General features: G+C 37.8%; 1 protein-coding gene across 1 annotated transcript in view; it reads left to right on the top strand.

Annotated features, from left to right (window-relative positions):
• The window catches only part of GLRA3 (glycine receptor alpha 3), a 278,112-nt gene extending 270,095 nt beyond the window's left edge, over nucleotides 1–8,017 (top strand). Inside the window, exon 9 of the mRNA XM_040333579.1 lies at nucleotides 7,617–8,017. Within this exon, the coding sequence (XP_040189513.1) occupies nucleotides 7,617–7,895 (279 nt within the window). The 3' untranslated portion in view covers nucleotides 7,896–8,017. The remainder of the gene's footprint in view (nucleotides 1–7,616) is intronic.
• Nucleotides 8,018–13,171: the final 5,154 nt, after the last annotated feature.

Here is a 13,171-nt window from a genome sequence, read left to right as displayed (position 1 = left end):
AAAGCAGCCCTAATTTTACAACGGCAAACTAATACTTACGGAGAAAAAACGAAGCGTAAAAGCTTTGTGGATCTCCGTAAGTGCTAATTTGCATACCCGACGCTGGATTTAGACGAGAAATGCCCCCAGCGGCGGCTGCGGTACTGCATCCTAAGATCCGACAGTGTAAGTCCCTTACACATGTCGGATCTTCTGCCTATCTATGAGAAACTGATTCTGTGGATCAGTTCCATAGATAGAAACAGGGATACGATGGCGTATCAGTAGATACGCCGGCGTATCCCTTTTGTGGATCAGGCCCTCTGTGACCAATCACAAGAATCACATAGCAGTAAAAAATGATGTCAGGAAGTGACATATTGTTTACTTTGTGCGTGTGATCACTGACTGGCTACAGTGATCACATGGTACCAGGGCCACTCACAGTGGCCCCTTACACCAATCCGTGTTCCTCTGTAACCAGTGGACACAGCAGGCACAGATCTTGCCACTTCATGCTTCCAGTGAGCATGCACAAGTGTTGGATGCAGGGAGATGTACGGTACATCCACTCACATTGGCTCCCTTCTGGCCATTTATGTACTCTGGCTGCAGGGGAAGTGGTTAATAAGCCAGCCCAGTAGCTGCATCCCTACATTAGGATGGGTTTGAATAAGGGATGTTTTTAGAAATTTAGCACTTAGGGATAGGAATTTAGGTGACTTTCTATCAGATTGCTATTTATTAAAGGGGTTGTAAATGTAAAAGTTTTTTCACCTTAATGCATTCTATGCATTAAGGTGAAAAAACATCCGACAATACCGCCCCCCCCCCCCAGCCCCCCGTTATACTTACCTGACCCCTCAAAAGTCCCGCGCTCGTTCCCGACATCCTCTTCGCCGGTAAGCCTGGCCGTTGATTGGTTACAGTGGATGAATTAAAAGCAGCGCAGCCGGGGGCGAGGCCGAGTGATACAGTGAGCGGCTATGGCCACCGGCTGTATCACGGGAGCGCGCCCGCAAGAACTCAACACCATGCAAGCACGCTCGAATGAAGGTGTTGAGTCGTTGCTGGGGGGGGGGGGGGAACCAAGACAGCCGCCGAGGGACCCCAGAAGACCAGGTTCGGGGCTACTCTGTGTAAAACAAGCTGCACAGTGGAGGTAAGTATAACATGTTTGTTATTTAAAAAAAATATATATATATATCTTTAGTGATCCTTTAAGTTTGTCAACATCTAAAGATCTGGTGTACACTTTAATATTGTCTAATATGATGTAAACTCTAATGTGGTTTTACTAACAAAAGTTCTCTCAAAAGCTTTAAATTAATGATCTGACCAAAATGCAATGATTTAAAAAAAAAAAGATAAATAATAAAAAAAATCATATTTGCTATTTATTAGGGCACAGTGTAAGTAGAGTAGTAATATTGTTTAGAATGTTAGTAAAGCTCAGTTTATTCAACTAAAAAAATAAATGAAGATAAATGACTACAAGAACAATTTTATTAAAACAGCACGCTCGTGCTTTTCTTCTTAACGTATCTTTACACATAAACACAGTGATATTATATTAAATCTTGGTGGATTTAAATTCAGAAAAAGCCTCAAGGGCTTCCTATGAGCAATGTCGTTTATAGATCTGAATACATATACCAAAAAGACACAATGAGATCACAGCTGTAAAAAAATGGCTACTTGTTATGAAATACCTAGTGAAACATAACCAAATAATTATAAACATAATTATATGAATAAAACAACAGTGCCTTAAAGGAACTGTCACTTTTACATATTTACTTATAGGAGAAATATTTAACTAAGTGGGAAATGTATATTACATTTTTTCCCTACAGTTTCAGTTTGTAAATTTACAGTGTTAGCATAAAAAAAAAAAACTTGTGTCAGCCCTTTCTTTGATCAGAGTCTACTGATATATAGTTTGAGATTTTTATATAATTTAAAGCTAAACTCTGGTCAGCTTGAAACATGAGTGACCCCCTCCAGCGAGGTCTGTAGGGTAAAAGCCGCACACATACACTTGTTAGGCATACAGTTAACCCCTTGATTGCCCTCCTAGTCACCCCTGTCACCCAGCCAGTGCAATTAGTACAATGTCAGTGTACAGTATTTATTCACTGATCACTGCATTAGTATCACCAGTGACATCAGATAGCATCAGAGTCAGTTAGAGTCCCCTGCATCCAGGGTAAGCTAGCGCCAGATTGCCCACACAGTACCGTAGTCACACTATAAGAAGCTGATCACCGCCATTATTAGTATAGGGTCTTAACAGATTAATATTTTTATCATGATCAGAACTTTACAAGTGTCCCCAAAAACACAGCACTTGTATTTAGCTGGCCCTCCTCCCCTTTGACCCCAACAAGTGCATAGTCAGTATAATCTGTATATTTTTTCTGATCACTGCCACCTCTGATACATTTTCAGAAAAATAGCAGTGTTAGCAAGATCAGGAACTCTTTTTCCCATAGTCGCCTCTAGATATATGTAAAGTTAGTGCCTAAAATTTCCAAAGAAAGATAGGTGAGGAGACATAAAGGATTCTGAGCATGATGGATCATATTGAAGGGGAGGCCTCAGTATCAGAATCAGGCTCTAAATATGAACCTGTAGAAAGCAGCAGCACCCTGACAGCTAGCATGGTGAAGAGGTCTCTGCTAAAACCAGGCATATCCGACCATATGTTGCTGAAGTGCTAGAAACACATAATTACGCTCAGATGCAGCTGGGTGCTACCAGTGCTGCACTCATTTTTGCTGATCTGGCAAGCACCAGAAGCATAGTACATTCTGGCCTTTTAGACACCAGTACTACAGTATTTCATGGTGAAGTGGCTAGCACCAACAGTTTAGTGCAGGCTGGTGAGGTGTCTAGCACTGGTAGTGTAATGCAACCACAGCCACCAAGAATTGGAGTACAGGCCTGTAGAGCCCATAGCAGCTTTTCAGATATGCTTGCAAACCCCAATTCGATACCCACAGATTTATCTACACCTATTATTCCCCCTATTCACAGCCAAGCCAGAGGTTCAGGCGGAAACAGTCAACTTAATAACGTTCCTTGATTTATTTATTTTTAGCTTTTTTCAAAGAAGGCCTCTATAATCTCATTGTGGACCAAAGTAATATTTATACCCAACAGTACATTGCCGCCAACCCAAATTCAATTCTTGCCAGGCAATTTCAGTGGAAACCTATCACATTTTCTGAATTTAAGATTTTTTTGGGGTCTAACCCTTAATTTTGGCATTCCAAAAAAGAATGGATTGCAGTCAAATTGGTCAACAGACCTGATTCATCATATGACTTTGTTCTTTGCTGCAATGGCCAGACAAAGATATGAAATAATAATGTGTTTTAAGCATTTTAGTGACAATACCTTCTGTTGTCCCCAGGGTGACCCTGACTATGATCGGCTTTAAAAAATTTGACCGCTCATAAATTACCTGTCCCAGAAATTTTCAGATGTGTATATGTCCCAACAAAACATCTGCATTTATGAGTCCCTTGTACATTTTACTGGTAGGCTTGCAATTACGCAATATTTCCCCAGCAAGCATGCCAGATATGGGGTCAAAATGTATACGCTGTTTGAGAGGCCCACAGGCTATACATACTGCTTGAGAATTTATGAGGATAAAGACAGTTAAGTGGAGCCCCCCAAGTGCCTAGACTACATTGGGAGCAGTGGTAAGATAGTGTAAAGCTTGTTGTCACCCTTGTTCAATATAGGATATTGTTTTTAATGCAAACTTTTATGCAAGCGTGCCGTTTTTTAGACATGTGTTCCTTAAAAAAATTGGCTCCTGTGGCACCATGTGACCTAATCACAGAGGCAACCCCCCAATAGCTTTTAATACCCCACTTAGAAAGAGGGAGAAGGCCTGCTTGTAGATTGAAGAACCACTAGCAGTAAAATGGAAGGACAAATGCGATGTATTAATTCGGTCTTCCATTTACACAATGGCCCACATTCACAAAGTGTCTGGTGTCATTGAAAAGTATCTATGCGCCCTCGACATTAATCTAAATATGGGAGGTGTAGACCTCAACGATCAAATGATGAAGCTGTATTTAGCCAGAGCTAGACACTGATACAAAAAAAGTGTCTGTATAATTATTTCAAATGGCTCTATACAATGTGTTTGTTATTAACAAATCTACTATATCCTTCCTAAAAGTTCACAAAGTGATTATCTTAGTCCTTTTGTATTTAGAAGGTGCTGTGGCCCTAAGCTCAAATCCAGATGCAGTTATCTGGCTGCATAAGAGGCATTTTCCAGATGTCCTTCAACCTACCCCAACACAAAAATCACCCCAAAAAAGATGTCTGTGGTAAACATGAAATGAGGCGTGGTACACTTTTTTTGTCCCTCCTGTCCTGGCCAACCTAGCCTCTGCCTCAAGGACTGCTTTTATCACTACTACACTGTAGTGGACTATTGGTCTAGGGTACAGAATGGCACAGTATAGACGGCCAAACAATTCTTCACAAGAAGGGTCTTTAAAGATGTTAGGTAGTCAGGAAACTGTCAATCACATTTTAGAGACCCTAACATTATTGGGAAGGATATTGTTCTGAAAAGTTAAGTTACAAAAAAGTTAATAAAAGTAAAAAAATAAAAATGTTGTTTTATTGTTGCTGTGTGTTATTGTTATGGTAAACTGTTCTTGTTTGCTTTGCAGGAATGCCAATTAGCTGCAGCACTGATCTGTGTATTCTGACAGCAGAGGGGTGATGTTCTCAGAATACATATATCAGTGCCTGCAGCATGGCAGGGGGAGATTTCAACATCCACAGTTTAAAAAAAATGAATCCATATGCCCAACTGATGTTGATGTAATTATGGTACAGTGTTGCATAACTAAACAATTGCCAGTTAAAGTAGCACAGTGCTGAATAGCAAAATGGTCTGGTCATGAAGGGGGGTAAAACCCTCCCAGAGGTCACGTGGTTAAAATCTTCCGAACTGTATATTTGTATAAAAAGGTAGGAAAAAATATGTTTGCTGCAACACACTATGCATATTGCTGCTATGCATGTTTGCAGAAAAGGTAAAGAAAAAAAATAGCAATTGTTAAAACCTCTCAATGTGAAGATGTTAAGACCTCTCAATGTGAAGATGATAATAAATTATAACAATTTGCATGACAATAGCAATATTTACACAAAAACATATTTAACAGGAGCATAATAAAACCTTTACAGTGTATAGGACCCCACTCCATGCATCATGGATACCACTGGCTAATAACAATAAACAATTCTTTGCACATCTAGATCTGTTTGGAATGTCACTACTCCATCTTTCATATATAAATTAAGGGCCATGGCATGAGAGTGAGATTGAAAAGGCATACTGCATTTTACCTTCTAAACAAAGCTGTCAAGCATTGATTTGTATTTAAAAGGCTGACACTTCGTCCTTGAAAATAATTACTAGAAAAATCTTGACACCAGTTCCCCTAATACAAAGATATCTTAGCAAGATATTATCACAAGCTCAGAAAAAGGCATATGATACAAAATATACCTTTGAGGAATGTTGCCAAGAACTGATAAACAGGTAACAGCTTGTCTCTAAACTGTTATCATTTACTATTACTGAACTTAATGTTGTTTGATCATATGTCATGAAAACAAATGTTATGACATTCTAACATTTAAGAGTTAAATTACTAATAGAATAATATTTATCCTGTCCAATTTTCTTATTGAACATGAATAATTTAAAATGACCGCTGGCTGGATGACTGCACCAGTGTCAATCCACAGTGTAAATATTATGGGCGTGGTCACATGACTTTCTCAACTTTTTTAGTCAATACACTTATTACTTAGGCACACTTGGGATCTATTTAAAAGATTAGTATGGGATTAGAAAAATAATAAACAACCATACTTATCTGGATGGCTGCAGCACTAATCCAAGCTACAGCATCCCCTGCTGCCTCTAAGACCAAAAACTAAGTCGTCAAACACCACTGGTCTTTGGTCTGCAGAGAGCTGGTGACTGTCAATCACCAGCTTTCTGCTCTGCCCCTCCAGGGTTGGGAGCAGCTGGCTCAGGCTCTCAGCGGATCCCTGAGGGGCTGAGCCAGCTGCCAATTCAGGCTCTGGGTAGATTCCAAACATATGATTAGGATTTTTTTTAGAGCCATGACCAGGTCTGTGGCATTAGTCAACAGAGCGTTTTGGCCAGCTGTTGGCTCAAAACAGGTCACAGGAATGCAGAGATAACTGCACTTCTATAATCCATAGGAGAAGAATACCCAAAAATGCTTTGGTTATGCTTTTCCTTTAATGACATACTCAGTTATCTATTTGCTTATTATTGTACACATTTTCCAGCATGCTTGAAAAGCTATGTATAAAAGGACATAGATCATTTCTTTCCTTTAAATGAGAAGGGAACTCAACTTTCACACTTGATTAAAAATGCACTGGATGTTCACAAAATATTTAACAATAGGATTGGGTAAAAACATTTATAATTAGACCCCTATGAGTGCGTTGCTTAAAATGTGTTGACCAAGTTGGGAGGAACATTATTGTCGGTCCTAGAATTTCAACCATGCTAACAAGCATGTGTAGATATCCAGTGGCATTCCTGCGAAGGGTGGGGTTGGACATCACAGTACCCTCACTTAGAGAGTGCCCTGGTGCAACTGCGAATGACATGCAAAGTGGAATTGGTGTGCAGGCTGTTTACTTTGCACAGGAATTTTTATTTTTCATGGGCGTTTACCCTTAGCTTAGTGAATGAGGTGAAGCTCCGCTGACTTCCCTCATTCAATTCCCAGTTTGCTTGTTGGTCTTTAAACAGGTCAAACCTTCAATGGCAGTGAGACGTGATACATTTTTACTACTTTCTTTTTACTACTAATACTGCTAAATGTGACAGCATCCCCATATGCTTGGGCCCCTCCTCAATATTAATTTCAGACCTTGTTTGTTTCAATAGGAACAAACAAAGGGTAAAAAATATACACAGCGCTGCAGCAAGACCAGCCAGTGTGTGTGAGTTGATGTCACAGAGCAGCTCCGCACAATGGAGTTGTGTGGTAACTGTCATAATATAAATAAAGATCATACCCATCTGTTTAAATATAGTTTGTTACTTTATCATCAGTCATCAATATCCTGCTTATTTTTTTCTTAGCACTACTTCAAACTTCATATATAAATACAATTATATATATATAAATACAATTATATATATATATATATATATATATATATATATATATATATATATCCATATATATTTAAAAAGTTAGTTATTTGTTTAATTTAAACAGACGAGTTGCTGCAAATGATGATGTATAGTAAATTCTGTTAACCCCTATTTTCACTATTAGTGAACCAAGCAAATATTTGTCACCCAAGCACATAGGGACCTGTCCTAGAAAGCTACTTGGTATTGTTTACTTGTGCACAGCCAAAATGCTGCACCTGTACATATACAGTGCATGTTGTTGAGAGAATTGTTTTTTTACATATTCACCTCCTTAAGCATAGGTTCAAATAAGTATAGACTTCACTTTTCTGGGATTTGAGTGAAGAAGATATAATGCCATGTTTCACATTGATATTTTTGTTTCTCTTTGCAGGAAGAAGATGTAAGGGAAGGTCGCTTTAGCTTTACAGCCTATGGTATGGGACCTTGTCTTCAAGCAAAAGATGGAGTAACTTCAAAGGGACCAATCAATCCAGTACCACCACCACCAAAAACCCATGATGAAATGAGAAAACTGTTTATAGACAGAGCAAAGAAGATAGACACAATTTCTCGAGCTGGCTTTCCACTCGCCTTTTTAATATTCAATATATTCTACTGGGTTATTTATAAAATTCTACGACATGAAGACATTCACCAACAGCAAGACTAAATAACTATAAGGCATCATTTGAACCACAGGCTAGTTTGGGACCCATAACCAGCAGAGCAGAAAACTCAACTTCCATCCATTCGCTAATTAACATGGTCACCATAACACATAGATAGTAGAAACACAATTAGATGGTACAAATACAGCTACAAAATACTGCCAATTTTACACAGTATTACTCAGAGGTGTCAATTCACAAAATTACTGCTTTTAAAATAGTGCTATTTATACTATTATAAATTAATGGACCAAACAGCTACAGTAAAAATGTGATTTTACTAGATGTCCCTAATACAATTTTTTTTTTTTGCTTACTTATTTGGTACAATATTCAATTTCCTATTTTTGAATTGTAAACAGTGTTTTTTATAACTATTGTCAATGTCACATTTTTACAATAACAAGAAGTTATGCATTATTGGCACAGTAATAAGCAGTCTGCCTTACAATGCTTTGAAAATAAGTGTTTATTAAACAAAATCCTCATGGATTTATGGATTCCACTCCCGTATTGACCAATAATATCAAAGCAAATTCATACATTTTGTTAAACTTTGAAAATTATGAATACTCAGTGTCTTCTTACCTCATTTATGGTTAATATGCTTTTAGTAAATGTATCTTATTGTTCTTAATTTAAATTTGAAATGCGTGAACAATAATAATATTTTCTAAAACATGACTTTATTTTTACTACTTTTAAAAAGTATGTTTCTAAATTCAATATATACATAAACATACAAATTTCATGTCAAGAATGTATTATATGTAAATTAAACATATCCACACTTCTCACTTAGCTCAAGTTTGAGTAATTTAAGATTTTTTTTTTTATGTGAGCAATGTAGCTATAATAATTTGTGCTTATAAACAGTAGTTCTGCTTTATGTGCTGGAAAGCAACTGAGAAACAAAACCATGGTTTACAGTAGAATACAACATTGTACAATGAAACCACTACTTTCATTTTGGAGGATTCCTTCCTTTCTTCCTTATAGAATTATGCAATTGTTATGTAACTATTTGATCATTTCAATTTGCTAATTCTGACCTGGTAGGGATCAGAGAGAGCCTCTGTCATGTTTCAGGGTTTATGTTACTGCCCCCATTGGAAAAAAAATTCCACTAACTTTCCCACTATTGGTATCACATCGACAAACTAACTTTTTAAATAGCATGTGGAAGAGTTAGAACCTGTGTCAGGCTGTTATTGCTGTCTGAATATTGATCTTCCAGTTGCACCCTTTTCCCTAGTTTATGCCCCTGGTGTCACTGAAATTAATCTCCCCAATGGGGACAATAAAAGCCTGGCAAACTGAAAATAAAAACATGGCTGAAGTTGAACTTACTCAACAGTACTCTTCAGTTAAGCCACTAATCACTCATAATTTATAGTGAAATTAGCATTTTAAAATGCTAGTTTATGATTAATATATAAAGCACCTTATTCTTTTATAAAATGTTACTAACCACAACATCTACTTGCAAAAAAAAGGATAATTATTAAGTGAAAATGTTTTTTGAGTTGTTGAAGCTGGTTTACAGCAGGTGACATCTCTTGTTTAAAATGTGTGTTTATTAAATAAAATGTACAGTAGGTGACCGCAATATTGTGTCAATCTCGCTCCCTTTCTCGGCGAGATTGACCACCTACGAGCCCCGTCGCGGGAGCCAGCGCTGAACCCCCCATGTTGAGGGCATGCGGCCTGGTACGGCTCAGGGGGGGGGGCGCTCGCTCGTCCCCACTCTATTCCTGACCGGCCGGGCTGCGTGCTTAGATACGGGTCTGGTATGGATTGTGGGGGGATCCCCACGCTGTTTTTCCGGCGTAGGGGGTTCTCTTTACAATCCATACCAGACCTGAGGGCCTGGTATGCCCCTTGGGGGGAACCCATGCCAGTTTTTTATTTCAAATTTGGCGTGGAGTTCCCCCTCATGATTCATACCAAACGCCGTGGCTAGAATTGGCGGGAATCTAAGTCGGATCCCCGTCGCTTCTATGACGCGCTCGCTGGAATGTGCTTTTCCTATTCCAGCGAGTGCGAGATGTCGGCACCATGTCGTCGAGAATCAGGTACTGTAGGTAGGAATTTTTAATGGCAGTATGCTTGGGTGGGCTGTCTTCATTGTACTGTTAACTTGCATTCTATGCTAGTTTGACTCACAAAACTATCCAATAAGATGAAGATGCTGATCCAACTAAGAAAGTTCTTTGCAATGTGTGAATAGTTAACACATGTATTCCCATCACTTCCTTATTTATGTGTATTAGTACTAATGATTTAATAAGGAAGAATTGCTGGGCAAAAAGCATTTAACAAATTATGCAAGCAGCATTTTAAACTTCAGGTGCTGTAGTCATTGTGCAGAATTTCGACAACACAAAGTCACATTTTAAATCTTTTTAGCCATTTGGAAAATATATTGATATCACATTGAAATGTAATAATTACTAACAATATACACATTCTTGTGCAGCAGTTATATTCCTTTTTTATATATAAAACCTGAGTTTTCTTTAAAGGAAGTATCAGAGCTAAGACCATGGCCTTTTAGGGAAAGGCCTCCAGGATCATGGGACCAAATAAGTTCTCTTTATAAACAAATTTAAGTTCAGGGTTATTTTAAATATCAAATTTAAATCCCTTTTTAATTTCTGTAATCATGGTGAAACATATTTTTTAAACTAGATATTAAACTCAGGGCTTAATTTACTTAGGTATTAAGTCTGCTTTTTTAAAACTGAATGCATTGGTCATATGAGATTGCATGTAATGTATATGCATACTTAGCTTGGAACCAATTACACATAAATTAACTAAAGCCAAGCATCTAATCAGGCAGGGTTTTTTATTTCGGAGTATTCATTCCCTCCCCCCTACAGCAACTAAAAAACAGGGATTTTAGAATTACGCAAATTTTACACTGTTCTAATGTACTTTTAAGGCTTGGCATTTTTTCTTATAAATGTAATTTTTAGGCCTTTATAATAACATCAAATAAGTGTCAGAATCATGTATTTCAATATCCATTTCATCCTTTATAATGTAATACTTGCAAAGAAACCAACTGTATTTATAACTTTTGAATTACTTGATGAAGCTCTAAATATCAGAAACATTGCAACACTTTTGTGCCACTTAGTAATGTACTCATATGTGAGCATTATATTTAAAGGGGTTGTAAAGGTAAAAGTTTTTTCACCTTAATGCATTCTATGCATTAAGGTAAAAAAACATCCGACAATACCGGTCTACCACCCCCCCACCCCCCGTTATACTTACCTGACCCCTCGAAAGTCCTGCACGCGCCCCCGACATCCTCTTCGCCGTTGAGCCTGGCCATTGATTGACTACGGTGGATGGATTGAAAGCAGTGCAGCCATTGGCTGGCGCTGCTGTCAATCACATCCAATGATGCGGTGCGCCGGGGGGCGGGGCCGAGTGATACAGTCGTCAGCTATGGCCGCCACTGTATTACGGGAGCGCGCCCGCAATAACTCAACACCATGCTCGCTCGCATGAAGGTGAGACAGCCGCCGAGGGACCCCAGAAGACCAGGTTAAGGCCACTCTGTGCAAAACGAGCTGCACAGTGGAGGTAAGTATAACATGTTTGTTATTTAAAAAAACATTTTTTTATCTTTAGTGATCCTTTAAATGATAGTGCAATGCATATGTTTTTACTTTAGGTTTGCTTTGAAATAAAAAAACAGGTAAATTTAGTTCTTGTTAATTATACTGATCAAATACTCTGGACATACACACGTGCCTAAGATAAACCCAGAGCTAACTGTAAAAAATGTATACTTCTTTACCCAGTCTTTCTGTGTAATGAACATACACACATATGTAAAAATGATCTTGCATTCATTTAAGTTAATCAAAATTGTAAAATAAATGTTTATTTTACTCATCAGATAGGTGCACATGAGAGCAACAAATTTATAAATCAAACAAGTTTTTATTTTAGGCATTGGTAATGTCTGTAAGCACTTTCATTTCATAATTCCTTTACTCAGCATGCTGTCAAGTCTACCACACACATACATGATTTATCTAGTAGTAAAGATTTAAAAGACACTTTTTCAGTATTTGTGGTATGAATCACAATAGACAGCCATTGGCACCTACATGAAATAGTCATTTCTGAGCCAACTTGGAGAGCCTGTGGTCATGCAAAAATGTTTATGTAAAATAAATATAATTTCCCACTAGACCCAGGTGCCTATACACAGGTTGCCTCTTTAATAAATCAACTCCAACATTTCAGTAATGTATTACATGTTTCTATTTAATTAAGCTCCAACTGTGTGCTTTAGTGTGAACAAGAGCAACCTTGTACATTCACTAATACCACCCTGGTTGTATGATATATGTTATTGAAAAGTAAGCTCTTCTGCTACTGAACACAAAAGTCCTTGTTAAGGCCTGTTGTAGTATGCCTTGTTGTAAAATGAATTGTGTAAATTATGTTTGTATTATATTTATATATGTACACATTTTCTATGCAGAAGTACAGTGAAATACAAATGAAAAAAATAATCTACAGTTCACTTCAATTTACTGAATTTGTTTGGCTAAAATTATATAATTAAATGTGAGAAAAAAAAGAGCTAAAAAACAATTGCAGTATTATATAGCAAACATATTAAGACTATTGGTGGTTATTATAGTTAATCTATGGCACATTGAGCAAACCAAATTTTTTAAATAACCTGAACATTTTCTAGTTCATGTCAATTTATGCATGCAGATTTGTCTGATTTGCATAGAATTTAGATTGTGAATTTTTCATACAACAGAAGTGCCAACATAACCAGATTTGCCAAATTCACAAATGGATCCATTCATCTCTCTCTTTTTTTTTTTTTTTTTACAAATGCTGTATGGTAAAGTTTTTGGTTGGGTAACCACAGGGTATAGGTTAGATTAGCCATTCACTTTAGAAGGCATTTAGAAGGTAAGGCACTGTCCAACCACCCTTAGGCTTGTCTATGGACTGATTAGGCGTTCATATTTATGGCATGGTGGGAAAGGCAACTGCTGCATGACTTCCCTGATGCTTGTTTATCAAAGTGGACTAATAATGACTGGCCCTTAGATCTATTGAACAGGAGTGCTTGGCCTTGGCTACACAAATGAAACACCTAACCAAAATAACAGAATCAGATGGTCGTTTTTTATAGTTACTCTTAGGCCTCGTACACACGGCCGAGGAACTCGACGTGCCAAACACGTCGAGTTCCTCGGCCAGTTCAGCCCTGAAGCCGCCGAGG

This window comes from Rana temporaria, chromosome 1, assembly GCF_905171775.1.
Source record: "Rana temporaria chromosome 1, aRanTem1.1, whole genome shotgun sequence".
Taxonomy (NCBI): domain Eukaryota; kingdom Metazoa; phylum Chordata; class Amphibia; order Anura; family Ranidae; genus Rana; species Rana temporaria.
This window is presented reverse-complemented; position numbering and strand designations above follow the sequence as displayed.